Here is a 17,150-nt window from a genome sequence, read left to right as displayed (position 1 = left end):
CCTCCCTTTCTCAGAACATTTCTGGATAAGATGGTGCTTCGCATTCAAGCCTCCTTCCTTCCCAAAGTAGTTAAACCATTCCATCTGGGTCAGTTGGTCACACTGTCCACTTCTTTCGCTGCCCGACATCCCTCTAAGGGAAAGGAGCATCTTCATCGTCTGGACCCAAAAAGAGTGTTGTTGTTCTACCTTGACCACACAAAAGACTTCCAGGTGAATGACCAACTCTTTGTGGTTTACGTGGGAGATGAAAAAGGTTGGGCAGTGCGGAAACTAATCATTTCATGCTTGGTCGTTATCTGTAGCAAGATCTGCTATGATCTGTCTAGGAAGTAGCCTCCTGTGGGTTTGCAAGCCCATTCCACGAGAGGAAAGGCTGCAACCACAGCATTAGCTTGTTGTGTTCTGGTCCTGGATATCTTCCAGGCAGCAAGGTGGGCGTCCCTGCACACTTTTGCCAAACACTACTGCCGCAACAGTTAGGTTCTCAGGGACAAGCATTTTTCCCGTTCGGTCCTGCAGTTCTTTCTTGTCTAGTAATTTGTCTGCAGCCCACCACCAGGAAGTATGACTTGGGTATCTATTCAGATGTAAGGAATCTACTGCTAGAAGTCTCTATCAGATGAACAAGTTATTTACCTTCGGTAATGCATTATCTGGGAGACAATATCTAGCTGCAGATGTTTTAATGCCTCCCCGCTCTGCGGACTCATTTATAGGGCTAGGATTGCTCCCTTTACAGATTCCTATTTTTTGACACACACAAGTCTGTTAACTTCATGGCTCTGCGCTTCTGGTCTGGAAAAAGTGAAATGTAACTGATGTTTGCGTGCCTGGGTGGCACCTATATAGGTGATTGTGACGTCATATCCAGCACCAACAACACTAACGATGCCAAACAGAGTCACCCGACGACGCGCATGGGTACTGCTCATGCAAAGGTTTCCGGATCTAGCCTGACGCCTGGGGAATTCAAAGGTAGGGAATCCGCAGCTAGATATTGTCTCTACCAGATAATGCTTTACCAAAGGTAAGTAACTAGTTCAATGTTAACCACAAAGTAAGCTACAATCAGTTTACTTTTCACAGATGGTTTAGCCCAGGAGCACTGGCGGAACATTTTATATATTTTTTTCTTTTCATTATATTTGAATTAATACCAAACTGAGATGTCCATTGAGCCTCTCGAGTGATACAGTGGTTTAAAATCTAGAAACCTTGAGCCCTGTATCACAACGTTGTCTCATATATATTTATTGAATGGGATGTGTTATAAAAGTTTTTGGGGAAATTGGATTAACTTATCTGCTGGATACTCATTTTGCACTTTTCACGTACAGGTTCATACATTCTTAATTGTGGATGTGTTTTTTTTTAATAAAAATTTAAATTTAGGAGGAAAAGGAATTTTGAGGATCTCCCTCCTTTCAATTTTTGGAGACACAAGCCTGATAAAGGTGGACTGATAGTTCTGATTTAAAAATGCTCATCAGAATGAAACATTTTTTTGGCAAGACCGGAGGCTAATATTATGCAATCCTCTTTATTGCGCCACCCACAGCAGCATCTTCAAAGAACACAACAAAAGTTCTTTAGAACATTAACAAAGAGCCAGAACTTCCATGACTCTTCCTTCTTTTTTGCTGCTGCCCATAAGATAAGTCATATTTTTAATTTCTCTATAACTAAAAAGTTTGAATGAGTCATGGTTTTGTGTTAATAGGAGTTTTGAATTGGTTTACATGTTGAGAACGAATATTTGAGTATGGATGATTCTCTATGATAATAATTTTTCATGAGAATGCGATTTAAGCACACAGAGAATCGGTCTATTTTTGTATAACTTTCCTCGTAATTTTATTTTTAAAAGAAAAGTCTTAACTGCTTTTAATGTGTTAAAATGTCTTAATTTGTTGTCAAGGTCAAAAGAGTTCGGTGTAGAGGTTTATTTGTCTGCTTTTAAAAGATTTAGTGAAAGCGAGTTGAGACAACAAATCTAACATGACTTCCCTGCGTGGCGCTCTCGACCTTTCAAAGGTTAGAGAGGAGATAAATTAACAATAAATGAGTCTCCTTGATCTTGAAACTTGGTTTCTTTCATTTTTTTGAAGTAAATGCATGTTTTTCAAATGTTTAAATAATATTTACCGTTACATAGCGCGAGCTGGTTCAAGCTGAAGGACGTCACAATGATGGTCCTGTACACGAGCCTTACTGTACAATGATTGAGGAAGTCAGCAGTGACATGACGCTTACGCACACATACAAGGTAGAGGCTGACGTGCGCAGGTGCACTTGAGTCACTTTCTCAATTGGGAGAATCTGACAGGATTTTAGCACGGACGTTGCTGGTTTTGTTCAAGGCGCATGTAGCAAGTAGGATTGGAGGACATTGATTTTAATAGTTGTTTGTTGATATTTTTACTAATTAGAATACGTTTATTTAGTGAGTTTGTAATTTTTAGATTTACAGTATGTCAGAAGTTAATGCTATATCTCAAGGAGAATTAAGTATGGAGGAGAGAATTAAGCTTATGTTAACAAAGTTTGCTTCCGAATTAGATTCAAGAATGGATAAACAATTTGAGGAATTTAAAAAGAGTAGTGGTCCTTCTTCTCAGGACGAACATTTCTGGTCAGCTGGTGAAGCTCCAGTGTTGGAGAAGAAAGGTGGGAAGGTAAACAGGAACCAAAAGAATGTGGATTCTGATGGGTTGAAAACTAAAAAAGCAAAAGCTGCAGACCCAGACTCTGGATTTTTGCAAAAACATGCAAAACAAGCGGGTGTCCAGGACCCACATGGTGACCTAGAAAGAGGTCAAGGTAGTAGAAGGCATACTACCGTGTTATGTGATGAGTCTTCGGGTAGGGCGTCTGAATTTGTTTCAGATGTTGCATTTCTGGATAAAGTTAAAAGCAATGAGGCTAAGGCAAAAGAAAAGTCTGACGAGAGTGCTGGGGTCATAGATCCTTTAGGGGAGTCTATGTTTGATCCTATGATGATAAAGCACCCGTTATCACCTGAATGGAGCTCGGCTTCACATGTTGCCAAGTATGTCCAGATGTGGCTCAGAAAGCAGATTCCAAAGGACGTGAGGTTGAGACTCCGTTCAGAGTGTCCTAGACCAAGTCTAGCAAATAAGATTGCTTTGACGCCGAGTTAGATGCGAAAATGATTGCCTTTGTAGCAAAAGGTGGGAAAGATCCAAAGAAAGGATTGGTAAAGGGTTAAAGATGTGTCAGGACAGATTGCTTGACCTAAGAGGTCCACTAAAAAAATATTCGATATGGCTGAAGAGGCCTATGTTGATAAGAAAGTACTGGACATAGATGAACTAAGAGAATGGATTCAGAGGGCAGTGTGTTTGTTGGGGAGTGCAAACACCGCAATTTCTGTTGAAAGAAGGAAGAGTATTCTCTTAAAAATTGATCCAAAATTGGTGGAATTAGCCAACAATGAGAGTGGATCTGATGCGAATGGAATGCTTTTTGGTGAGGCTTTTATAAAAGCGATGAGCAAATATGTGGGTGCTTTCAGTTCATTGGAGAAATCTCAGAGGAATATTAAGAACGTTTTTTACCGTCGAGTTTTCGGCAGGGCCGGAGAAGTAGAGGTCATTTTCCCGGCTGTGGTCAAGGAATCACAAGGGCCTCTTTTGCGACGGGATTTAGAAATTACAACTACAACTATCAACAACAGTCTGGATATCAACCCGGAGGTTTCTATCCCCAGAAGGAGAGAGGAAATTCTAGGGGAATAGAGATCAAGAAGGTCAGGTAAGACAAGACCTTTTTGTTACCCAAGTAAAGTTGGGCGGCAGACTTGCCCAATTTTACAAGAATTGGTGTATGTTAACAAGGGATCCTTGGGTGTTGCAGATGGTTTTGGGTTATCGAACAGACTTCATAGAAGATCCAATACAATGTTGTTGCCCACCAATGATCAAGTTCAACTCGGAGCTGTCAGGGTTGGTAGAAAAAGAAGTAAAGGAATTGTTAATGAAAGGAGCGATTGTGGAAGAATTGGAAACGTGTGCGGGATTCATAAGCAGCATTTTCTTGGTAGAAAAGAAAGGGAAGGGTATGAGACCTGTGATAAATTTGAAGAGTCTCAAAGACTGGGTAGAGTACCATCATTTCAAGATGGAGGGTTTGCATATGTTGAGAGATATACTTCAGACAGGGGATTGGATGACTCGTCTGGACCTGAAGGACGCATATCTGACAATTCCGATATGGTTAGAACATCAGAGATTTCTGAGGTTCAGATGGGGAAGAAAACTATGGGAGTTTGTTTGTCTCCCCATTGGTCTTTCCTCGGTCCCTTAGAGTTTTACAAAGATGCTTTGTCCAGTTGTTGCATATTTGAGAGAAAGAGGAATTTATGTGATAATTTATTTAGGCAACATTTTGATTATGGATCAGGGGAAGAGGAGAGTGGAAGAATACACAAAGTTAGGTGTGAACCTTTTAGATAGTCTAGGTTTTATTGTGAACAGGGAAAAGTCATGTTTAACCCCAAGTCAAGAAACACAGTTTTTAGGTTTCATGATAGACACTAGTCAAGGTCAGTTGAGGTTACCATTAGACAAGATAAAGAAAATAAGGAAGGAAATTTGAAGGGTTTTGTCTATGAATGTTATTTCTTTGAGGATGTTGGCGAGAATTGTAGGTCTTTTATCTTTCACCCCGAGTGTGCTGGGTAAACTCAGACGTGAGTCCCAGGCTCTCCACACCACTGGAGTCAAGCTATCTAGGCTGAATGAAGGCTGATAGCCAGAAACCGGTCCTTGGATGCTTGATTCCGGTCTGGGAAAGACATTGCTTGGTAGTTCGGACTGGACTGTTCCCATGGGGCACAGGGTCAGAGCTGATTTGCATATAGCCAGTGTCTAACCCAGGGTGGTGTGGAGTGCAAAAAAACGATGGATTTAGGCCCAGATCCTTGTACTGGGGTGAATGTATGACATTGTTCTACATTCTGTCCATCAACTGTGTTTTTTGCAATTTTCACCCGGGTCTTTTATCTTCAACAATACTAGCTATTTTTCCAGGACCTTTGAATTATCGTGCTCTTCAGAGATTGACGGGCAGTCATTTAAGGCATGGTATGAAATATTCACAGGAGATTACTCTTTCTGGAGAGGCGGGATCAGAACTTAATTGGTGGCTAAAGAATATGGAGACATGGAATGGGAAAGCAATTTTTGGAGTTAATCCGGAATTGATAATAGAGTCGGATGCAAGTTTAACTGGTTGGGGGCACGATGTGGTGCAATTTCGACAGGAGGAATGTGGACTGTAGAGGAGAGTCATATACACATAAATTGTTTGTAACTGTGGCAGGTTCTTTTGCACTAAAGAGTTTTCCGAAAAACAAGGCCAAATGTTCAGTTTTGCTGAGGATAGACAATGTTTCAGCGGTGAGATATGTGAACAAGTTGGGGGGTCCGAAATCAAGAGACCTAGAGGATCTGGCGAGAGTTTTTTGGGATTATAGTATGGACCATAACATTTTGGTTCAGGCGGAGTATATACCAGGTCAGAAAAATGTTCAAGCAGATTGGTATTCGAGGAATCAAACAGATTCCAGCGATTGGATGCTAGACAGATCAGTGTTTTGGAATATAATGGAGTTGTGGGGTCCTTGCCATGTGGATCTGTTTGCAAACAGATGGAACTTTCAGTTGGAGAAGTTTTTCAGTTGGCACCCAGATCCGTAATCGGCTGGGATAGATGCTTTCAGACAGGATTGGAGGGTCTTCGACCGTATGCTTTTCCGCCTTTTGTATTGATAACCAGGATGACATTGCTAGTAGGCAGGTGGAAGGAGACAGTGGTATTAATAACTCCCCTTTGGAAATCTCAAGTTTGGTATCCCATTCTTTAGAAATGTCAGTAGATTGTCTAATCCTACTTCCAACCTTTCCACTCATTCTGAGAGGAGCTTTAGGATATTTTCACGAGTTGGTAACTTCAAGTCAGTTGAATCTGATGGCTTGGAGAATTTCAGGGGAGTCTGGGAAATGCCAGGACTTTCGAATGAGGCTTCTCAACTTATTAGAGAATCCTGGGCTCCAGGGACAAGAAAGATGTATAGATTGGCATGGCAGAAATGGTTACGCTGGTGTGTGGAGAGGGATTACTATCCCATTTCAGTGGATGTAGTCTTTGTAGTAAATTATTTGGCATCTTTGTTTGCTTCAGGTTTAGCGTATAGGACTATTAATTTGCATAGATCAGCTATTGCTGCTGGTCATGAGTTGGTTAAGGAATATCGGTTGGGCAGAGTCATTTGGTAAGGAGATTGATGAAGAGTGTAAGAGTTTACAAGCCCCCTGTGGACAGGTATTCTTCAATGTGGGATGTTTCAAGAGTTCTTGAGTATTTAGAAAATTTGGGAAGTACAGTGTTTTAGATTTGAGAGTTTTAAGTGGAAAGTTGACTATGTTACTGTGCTTATTGTCTTTTAGAAGGGTGTCGGATGTAAGTGCTTTGGATGTGGGGGCTAGGATTTTTAATCCAGAAGGTGTTTGTTTTTATCTTTGTAGAAGAACTAATACTAATTCAGATAGCATTTTGTATCCTTATTTTGATGGACATGAGCGGTTGTGTGTTGTTTAAAGGAATATGAGATGAGGACTGTAGGTATTCGTCCTACAAATGAGAATCAGTTGTTAATTCCATATAGAAAACCTCACAAACGTGTTTCAAACCCTACTTTAGCAAGATGGGTGAAAGAAGTGATGAAGAATGCTGGTGTTGATGTGAGTAGGTTTGGTGCACATTCTGTGAGAGGTGCTTCGGCATCAAAGGCATTTATGCTTGGAGGTGCTTTGCATGATATTTTGAGGTGTGCAGATTGGTCGAATGATTCTGTTTTCAGGAAGTTCTATTTTAAGCCTGTGATAAATGCACGTTCGCTGTTGATAGATGGGCTTTGAACTTCTATAATATTAGCCTCCGGTCTTGCCATATAATGTAGATTTTCATCAGCCTTGATGGACAGAAAATCTGGATTTTATTAAAGACATGGAGGCTAATATTATCCCTCCTCTCCCTACCCTTGTTTGTAACAGTTGTTTGTTCTTTTTCAGCTCGTGGACAGCAATGAAAATGAAGAAAGAGTTTATACTATTTCGGATTATTTGTTTACTGGTTTTTAATTTGGACTCATAAAGACTTTGATTATTTTACTGCAGCACAAAAAGAAGGAAGAGTCATGGAGGTTCTGGCTCTTTGTTAATGTTCTAAAGAACTTTTGTTGTGTTCTATGTTCTTTGAAGATGCTGCTGTGGGTGGTGCAATAAAGAAGATTGCATAATATTAGCCTCCGTGTCTTTAATAAAATCCAGATTTTCTGTCCATCAAGGCTGATGAAAATCTACATTTGAAAGTAACAGCTTCAAACAGAAGCCCAGCTGAGAAAATATGTACAAGTTGCGTGTATATTGTTTATGTGAGTGCGCTGGTGTTAGAAATACTCTTTGGGAATGTTTGTAATAGGAAGATATTTTTTGTTTCTCTGTTGCTATTTTGCATGATAAAAGGAACTTATCTTTTTATTGACCATTTGTCAAGTTGTTGTTGCAGCTCCTCATGTTTATCCAGTTTCTTTAATTCATACTGAATATATCATTTTTGCACCATTGCCTCTCTTTTAACATCATTTTTTGTTTGAATTCACCTCTATGCATAAGAGATTTAAGCAAGGTAAAAATAATGAACCTTCTAAATGGGTCTAGAAGACTATTTTATGGTGATTTTGTATTCCACATTTCTGATAGTCAACTGGGCCAAGCATTTTGTATTTAGCACCTGATGTTCAGAAGTGGATTTACCTTCGTTTTATTGTAGTGGGTTGTCGCTTGTTTTTCGAGTATAAAATTTGAGAAACATGTTTGCCTTGGGTCATGGATTGAATTTAATAAATGACAGCTGGAAAAATAAATCTCAATGTCTTTTTTTGTCTTTACTTCTTTTTAGGTTGTGTTTTTTCCAGCCTCTGCCGATAATTTCCAACAAACATTTGCTATTGTTTGTGACAACTGCCAGGTCCAGGATCTCACACTAATAGGTTTGAATGCAAAATATTGTTAAATAAAGTGCATTGCAAAACCTTAAAAGTTTGGGCCAGGTTACAAGTGGTCAGGAAAATTGATATTAGGGATTGCAATTGTTAGTAATTTGAATATCATACCCTCTGTTAAATGTTAGCATGTCATACCTACTGGAATTTAACTGGATAAAAAGGGCCGGAATTTACTTTGACTTGCAGATTGAGTGTGCATAAGCACCAAAATGTGTTTCCCCAAAAAGACAGAATACACAAGAATTATCACATCTAAACCATTTTTGACACCTCAGTGTCAGATTTTATTGTGGGCTAGAATTGTCACATCCAACTCAAACCACTTGTAATCAGGTCCTTAGATTCTATCAATATTATAATTACCAAATGTGACTAGCTATTAACTATTGCAGCAAGCAAAATCCAAGAACAAAATATTTAGAGCAGCAGGCCGGACAACCTAAAAGCTATTTGTGGAATGGAGTAAATATATGATTATATTTATTGTGTGGAAAACCTGTTTTTGATAGAAATTGCCCCAAAACATGTCTCATGGTGCTTATAAATTGATAAAGTGTGCCCCTCTGTGAACCCTTTTCCTGAATGTTTGGATGGGTTTAAAGTTCAATTACAGCACCAAGGTGCTTTCAAGGATGTTGACAACTTGTCAGATAAGGGGCTGAAAAAGATTGTGAGTAGGTATTAATGGATGTTATATCATGTAAGCGTTCAGTGAAGTGTTTGTTGATACCAACACCAGTAATACTAATGCCGCAGTGAGTATTCAGGTAGCATGGTTAGGGCAACTCGTGTTATGGAAAAGCTAATAAAGAATCATAGAAAATGTATTTGTAACTCAATCCTCTTCTCAGGTACCGGACAAAGTCTAGGTTTGGAACTTATGTCCGTGATTGGTGATGAAAGCATCCCTGTACCTGGTGAGCTGGTAGATGTGATTGCTGAGCATCGCTTGCGCTTCTACTCCCTGAACCCATATTCAACGGCTGAGAAGAAGCTGCAGATAAGGAACTCCACGTACGTGACAAACATGATTAGTAATGGCATTGCGCGCTAGTGAAAGTGACTATATTGTGAGCTTGTGCTTCTTATTTTCATTGTTCATGACCGGCACTTTATCCTAGTTTTACGGATATAACTATTTGTGCTTATATTCTGCTGAGTGACCATTCTGCATCATTGTACTTAGAATTGGCATGTGGGGCAAATCTTCCAGTAATATCCTGTACCGCAAATTTAAGCCGAACACCCCATACCTGTTGCAGCCACTCCTCTATCCTCTCACCTATTTGTAGTGGTGTTGGGAAATCTGACATAAGGTTTGGAAACTGTAGTGGGCACATCAAAATCTAAGCTTGATTTGTACATTAAAAAGATATTCATTAGTAAAAAGCTGAAGTCCCATCCAGGTTACAAACAACCAACCCTCCAGAAGCAATCCGCCATCCTCTCTCCAGACTCCTCGCCCTGTGTTAGATTTATCAGCTCATCCTCCTCAGAACGCTCCTCTTTAATGCCATTTCGCAGTCCCTACTGTAGCACTCCTTTCTTGTAGAAGGCTAGATTTGTGCATCTTATGTTATGAACTGACACACATATAGGCATACCTTGCATCCTGTAAAATTCTGATAGACAAATTGTAATGGTAGGCCACCATGGGTAGGTAATGCACTTACACTGAAGTTTTATAACAGACAGGTGTAACATCATTCTGTTAACTATTACTTTTGCATAATATAATTGCAAGCAGTTGCAAGGAAAAGGGAGCTGAAGACACTTCAAATTTTCACTTCCACCTTAAAATGTGGTGTAACTAAATACTTGTAATTTGAATATTAAGCTCCACAGTCACTGGCTGATACCTCATACTACAAAGGGAGTATGTAAGCAGTCTCCCTGCCCAATAAAAACACAATGATTTCTTTCAGGTTTAGCATTATTTGAGTACCAGGGATAAGATACATAGTTTTTACTTTAGAGGCAAACAATTCGTTGGATCTTTCAGGCCAGATACACAAAGGTCACCATATTTGCCACTTTCAATATGCTGAATTAAACCAGCTTCTTGGGTAAGTTTTTATCAAATGGATTCTGGGAGAGGATACTGGATTTATGTTTCCTCTGGTAGGGCAGAGTTTCCCTCCAGTTAGCTTATTCGCTAAAATTGAATGACAGCGATACACTGTAATGCAAGTTGTGTAGTTGAGTGTGGATATATTTGTAAGAAAATACTTTTATGCTGGAGACCTGTAGTGGCCATGAGGTGACTTGAGGCCCTCCACAAAACTCCTAATTAAGTACATATGCACCGATTTCCCAAAGCCTCTCAGAAGATAATGTTTCATGAGTGCTTTGTTAAGCTGTTTTTGCAAAGGCTGAAGGGATGTGGGTTGTTCTGTGTTGTACATACTTGTAAGTGTCAAATATGGCAGTGACAATGTCTGACTCCTGTTCCCTTCTTTAAAACCTGCATCAACATTAAAATGATGTGTCGCCCCATTTAGCACCCATCCTTTTTGCCCTCGTTGATGAATCTGCAACTGTGAAGTATTACATTTCTATCTTCCAGGCATGTGCCATTGCCATTCTACTGGCAAACAATAAAACCTAACCTTCAACCATTGATGCCTGGAGAATCCTACGACCCTGAAAAGATTGCCTTCAACATTGACTCCGAGACACCATTCAGTATATGCCCAAGGCAGGGTATTTTAGAGCCTCACCAGGAACAATGGTTTACACTCACCTATGCTCCGAAAGAGGTATACAGAATGACTTCATTATCTTAAAGGAGAATTATTTCTTGAAGAAATATTGTTTTTTTATTCAATGATATTAACAAGTTTATGATGAAATGCTTGTCAGTAAAAAAAAAAAGAGCCTCATTTAGGGTTTGATGGAACGCGAGGAATGTTGTAAGTCAGCGGTTCTCCTCTCCATTCAAATCAGTGGTTTCACCGCTCTATTTAGAGTTTGGGGACGCGCTGGATTACCATTGGTGGACCCTTTGCTGGTGGTAACCCTTGACCAAGCAGTCCATCTGTAACAGGACCGCGGGGTCGCAGTGATGGTTGACCTGCCCTTTTGAGGGTGGGTGACTGCCTGTCACTCATCTACTCTGCCAGTGTCCGCTATGCAAGGCATGGTGATAATGGCAAGGAAAACTAAAAAAAAGAGTTTGCCAAATGGGCACCTTAAACATGGTGCCCACGCTGCAAACTTCACTGCTGTGAAGGGAGCCACTGTGGCGGCAGCACTCCTCTTCGGTAGCGGAGGCCATGAACTCCGCTCCCAGCAGGATGGTGGGCGCCCTGTAAGGCCTAAATAAGGCCAATAATCTTGGCTTACACACCCTGCATATTAAAGCAGTTTCCTATTATGCAAAGTAACACCAAGGGATATGCAGCAGTCTTAAATCTGTTGCTGAGTTGAAACCAAATGGTATATTATATTTGGAGCATGCTTAGGATAAAACCATTTAATTTGTCTTGCAATATCCTTTTGATTTTAGTAGTTAGTCCAGCCTCTTTATCATCATTCAATTCTTAATGTGTAAGCGTAAGACGTGTGAGGCGATCAAGAGTACAGACGCTCTCTGGCTGTCTTTACTTGGGTATCCATTGCCGTCCAGTGTATCCCTTGGCCCCTGGGATACACAGTGGCCAATGCAAGTTCTCATTTGCCTAGGAAACCAGGATTTCCCAAACAAAGAATAGAATGTTATGCCCCGGAAAAATACTAACTCATTGAAATTGAAATGGAAACTGAAATTCCAATATTCTAAATTCTGGGGATTGTGACAGTGACTGGTTTCTTGTGTTATTATTTAGCAACAGTAAACTTACATTGGCTTTTGTGAGCCCCGTGGGTCAAGAGTCCATGTTCTCTTGATCCCATATAACACCTGAATATTGTATGTGGGAATATATGGTGTGGTGAATAAGGGCTATGTCAAAGAAAGATCACACAGACAAACTTCCAGAATACTCGTATCGCCAGGTCTTTTCATGGGATCAAACTGTACAAAGAATTGGGTCGTTGAAACAGGGAGTGTCTCGTCCTTCAATTGATTATTTCTTATTACTTAATTTGTCTAGCAGTGCAAGTAAATGACAAATATTTGTGAATATTAATGGAGGTGAGTAATTGGTGGATGTCAAGGCCTCCTGGAATGGGAGAAGATGTGACAGTCACACATTGAAGAACTGAGAGACGTTTTATGGGTTATTGTGGTGTGTGAAAAGGCATGTGGTAAGGTGTTGTTGAAATGCACAATTTCGAATGCAATGCATGCATGTTCTGAGTGAAGTAAAATTTGCTCTCATTCATGAAACACAAGAGTAGAAAATACCCATTTTGGCCCTTTTAGAATTGTCAGTAAAATCTATTTTACTTTAGCAGGTAATGTGTAAGAGTGTTTGAAACAAACTCTAGCCCAGCAACACCTTCCTAAAAAGTGTGATTCTCTCTAATATATTCAGAGTTCATCTCAACACGATGGCTTCATTCTAGTGTAACAAGCTATGTTGTGATTGTACAGTTAGTGGCCTCTTTCAACATAGACTAATAAAGCACGAGCTCAGATTTTGCTACGATTAATTGATCTATATTAGTCACTTTAACACAGATGTCTGCAGGTCCCCAATTCTTAAATCAAGAACAGTCTGCACAAAAGAGGCAAATCCCATTTATTATGTACTTTACATTTGATTATAAATTCTCGTAGTTGATAATAATAGTGCACATTTCAATCTGAGGTGCTTACTCGATTCTCCCAGGTGCTCCATTTGTATGCTTCCTTCCTTAACCCCTCCAACCAGGATTTTTTTGCCAGATGTTCCCTTCTCTCAACATGATGCACAGCTGTCCCTCTTGTTCCCAAAGATGCTACTCAGGAATTTCCCATCATCCCCAGCGTCCACCTTTCTGAAGTCATAGGGCCCGATTCACAGAACTAACTTAAGACAAAATCCTAAACTTACTACTTTTGGTATTCACAGAAGTTAGGATTTTGTCTTAAGTTTGTCTTAAGACAGACTTAAGACAGACTTAAGACAAAATCCTAACTTAAGTCTGTCTTAAGTCTGTCTTAAGACAAACTTAAGACAAAATCCTAACTTCTGTGAATACCAAAAGTAGTAAGTTTAGGATTTTGTCTTAAGTTAGTTCTGTGAATCGGGCCCATAGAGTCCTTTGAGACCTAGCCTTTCTTCTCTCTCTGAAGGAGATATCCTTTGTCATCTCATTAGATCACACCTTGGTCAGCCAGTGGAAGTCTTCATAACTCTGAAGGCATCATCCTACCTTGCAGGCCATTCTGCCTCTAGCTTTCAAGCTGCCCCATCTTGAGCCAGCCTTCTCAGCTTCAACTGTTCACTCACATTCTGTTTTTAGGCCACCACCATGCCCTTTCGTTGCATCTTCACATCATATCTAGTACGCATCTGTTCGAATAATCAGCTGCTTGTTTTATAACGTGGCAGGTGCAGGAAGTGATGTATCTTTTGTAGCCTCCCCTTCAAATGTCATATCCGCCTAGCTAATTTGCTTACAAAGCAGGATCTCCCGACAAGCATTAACACACCCCCTACAATAAGCCAATCCCCTTTAGCAAGCTCATAACTTCCTAAAATATATGCATAGGATCCAGAAATTTCTCATTCTAAGCCACCAAATTCTGGGTAGGTCTGCTGCTACATAACAGGTGTAACCTAGCCATCATCTTATGCTGAAAAGCATATGAACCTCACTGACACCTAATCTTGAGGACAGTAACCCTGCCTTTGGATAATGCAGCAGAAGTGCAGTCGACGACTCAAAAGCAGATGTTTGATTCATGTCTAGAAGTGATTGGGTTTCTACTGTATGTATATTGTGGTTTGTGCTGCAAATATTAGAATTATAAAGATACAAATCTGAACACATGAGTATGGTCCCTAACATTTTGTTCCAAACTATTTGTTGTCATTTTACTATTGTAATATCTGAAATGAGGCTTATTTTTAAATAATGCTAAACGCATTGTGTATTTGTAAAACATCTTCTCGGTAGGTCATGGAAATTATCAATCAGAAAATCCATACAGAATGGGTAATTGATTTCAGTGATATGGGGGTGCGCCAGGCAATGAAGTCCAGTAGTCAGCGAGTAGCACCAAAAAAAGCTCTTTATTTCAAATTCACAAATCATTCAATAATACGAAAACATTGAATATTTTCTATTGACATATATGGTGTCTACCTGCAGGCCTGACCAAGCCTGTAAGCACATTGGAGAGTTCAAGTACAGCACATTGGATTTGAACCCTGGCACCGACCACGTGAGCCTTTGAAAGCATTCTGAACTAACTAGAAGCCCTGATGAAGTCCCATTGAGGGCATGAACCGCGTTGGCTGAGCTTTTCGTATTATTGAAATGATTTGTGAAATTGAAATCAAGAACTTTCTTTGATACTGCTCGCTGACTACTGGACTCCATTACCTGGCGTACCCCCATATCATTGAAATCAATCATGGATCTGGAACACAGAGGCGTCACGCAACAGCTGGCGCTGGGGTTGATTGCGCAGGGACAATACATGCTGAAACTAGCGCGAGGTGCAAAATTAGAAGTCCGCCGTTGTTATTCTTGACATCAGAATGGGTAATTGCTTCACATGCAGTAGAGATGTTAATTTGTGAAATTCAACAAGAATGACCTATGTCATAGTCAAATACAGATACTGTTGATAGCTTGCAAACTCGTCCAATATGTTCTGCACTTTGTTGCTGATTTAAAAAAACTGTAATGTACTCGAATCTTTTCACTGAGATGTATGTCTTTATGTTTATTTTGCAGCTTAAGACCTTTCATAATGTAATTCACATGATACTGAATGACATCCCAGAGCCAACCAGGTAAATAACAAAACGACCATTCTCTCAAGTATTCGTATTACAAATCCAATGGTGTAACTCAAAATGATGAGGATCACCTCCAGAATGTGGTGGGGGGCGCTCAGTCTCACGAATTGCAGAAATGCTAATGGACCTTGGGCTGAATGTTGACCCACCTGAATAGCAGGGCCTCCCCTGTACCCCTGGGCTATAGGCACCTGTGTTAATCCCTTGGGCAAATCTCTGCTTTTCAGTGCTTAATTTGAGCCGGTGGTTTCTGTTTCTCAGCACTGGTACTTATTTATCAACACCAGTGCTTTTCATGAGCCCCAGTTAAGGGCACTTTAATTAATGGCAGGTACGGGTAGAGTAAGTGATTTGCCCAGAATCGCAGGATGTTGAGCCGACGCCGAGACTCAGCTCCGAAGTCGTTAGCTAAGATTTTGAATTGTAGGGAGAAGAGTGATCTTCCGAGCCTGTGTCAAAATTACTCATTTGGGACAGAAATTTAACACTGTTAAATGTTGCATTTTAATGCACATGGGGGCAGTGGGCCTGGCAAGATGTAGAATTCAGTGTTCTATTTTCTAGAACAATGAAAAAGGCAAATTAAATCTTCTAGAAAACATACTGGGCCCTTTGGAATGAGTTTCAGCACAATCAGGTAGGGTGTCAGTATACGAGACAAGTTTCTTGCTGTTATGGGCAGGATGCCTAATGTTCAGGCACTACTAGCACGCTGGATGCAGAAGCTGCAATCCCTAGTATTGCACAGTAACCCTGAGTTCCAGATCCTCAAATATTCTTGGTTTTGACACTCCCATGATCTAAAATGCAACACACATTTGAAGAGATGTTGGAAGCACAGAAACACAAAACACCTAAACCAGTCAGAAAGTGTAAGTATCCATGGTGCTGCTACAGCAAAGACCAAATACCCAAACTTGAAACACAACAACGAATAGTAGAAGGAGCAGAATAGCAAATAGCAACACCTTTTTGTGAAAATATCTGTCAGCAGAATTTTCTTTTTCAAGGTCCATCCTCCTGCTAGCCTTTCCTTCTGCCTATGACCTCCTCAAACACAAAATATCTAACCCTCATGGTCCCTGTCCTCCCAGCAGCTCCACTGTCCCATCCTCTCTAGCTGTCCCTCTTTATTTGTGGGCACAGCAGAATGTCCTCAGTAAGATAATGAAACATCTCATTGTTGACACTCTGGAGAAGATGGACAGACTCCAGGCTCTCAGCGGCTCTCACTGCCTGCCCAGGAACACAGTGCACTACGTTCTAAATCTGTAACCTCACAGGCTATATCTGCACTTTGCTGTTCCCCATACTTGTTAGTGGCTAGAGGCCTACGGCAGTGTATGTATGGACCACTGTTTCTTCTGTCTTGGAGAAGACCACTCCATCTGCAAGTCTCCTTCCTCATTCCCTTTAGTGTCCTTCTCATTTCCTCTCTTCTTGGCCTCCTTTTCTGTGTTTCTTGCCCCTGTTGGCAGTGCTTTGAGGTCCCCTTATGTCACTTTAAGAATGATACACATTAGCAACATAATAATTTAGGACAGGGACAACTAACAACCACAGTCCCTGTGCATTGATATGCTAAGCCATTACTTTAAAGCATGTGTACTCGCAAACATTTGCCATGGGGCCACAAAGTATTGTTTGTGGTATGACCGAGGGCCTCGCTGTGGAGGTAGGGGATCTGGGTGGATCAGGGATTATGTAAGGAGGTCTAAAAAAAATGCAAAATAAACGGACAAGCATTTATTTGCAGGTTAACTAAAGTTAAGTGGTGCAGGACACCACGGTAGTTACTTCATAACTTCCTTTAACCTGCAAATAAGTACTTGGCCATTTATTTTATTTTAAAAAAAATCTGAGTATTAGTGCTCAGCAGGGAAATGGCAGCTTGTGCTGCTGTGCACCAGAGGGCTGCATGTAAAGGGCAAGCAGCTCCTGGGCCATACTTCGAGTATCACAGCTTTAAAGCAATACTGGGTTACTTTCACTCGGTTTCAATTTTAATATTACAAGTTCTTTGTCTCTCCCTCTCTCTCTCTCTCTCTGTCACTCTTTCTATGAGTCTTTCTCTGTCTCGCTTTCTCATTCGCAAGTCGATCTTTGGGCCTCTCTCTCGGTCTCTTGGCCGCCCATACTGGAGTGTAAGCATCGGCAAG

The 17,150-nt window shown here is 40.6% G+C and overlaps 1 protein-coding gene and 1 pseudogene across 1 annotated transcript in view; both read left to right on the top strand.

The window, feature by feature from the left end:
• The window catches only part of DLEC1 (DLEC1 cilia and flagella associated protein), a 712,951-nt gene that overhangs the window by 272,301 nt on the left and 423,500 nt on the right, over positions 1 to 17,150 (top strand). Inside the window, exons 13-16 of the mRNA XM_086940885.1 lie at positions 7,987 to 8,077; positions 8,944 to 9,106; positions 10,659 to 10,851; positions 14,927 to 14,985. Of these exons, the coding sequence (XP_086797011.1) occupies positions 7,987 to 8,077; positions 8,944 to 9,106; positions 10,659 to 10,851; positions 14,927 to 14,985 (506 nt within the window). The remainder of the gene's footprint in view (positions 1 to 7,986; positions 8,078 to 8,943; positions 9,107 to 10,658; positions 10,852 to 14,926; positions 14,986 to 17,150) is intronic.
• Positions 2,475 to 3,761, top strand: LOC147684989 (uncharacterized; annotated as a pseudogene).

The sequence above is a fragment of the Lissotriton vulgaris genome, chromosome 10, assembly GCF_964263255.1.
Source record: "Lissotriton vulgaris chromosome 10, aLisVul1.2, whole genome shotgun sequence".
Classification (NCBI taxonomy): domain Eukaryota; kingdom Metazoa; phylum Chordata; class Amphibia; order Caudata; family Salamandridae; genus Lissotriton; species Lissotriton vulgaris.
The sequence above is the reverse complement of the archived record's forward strand: the minus strand, read 5'-3'. Positions and strand labels throughout refer to the sequence as shown.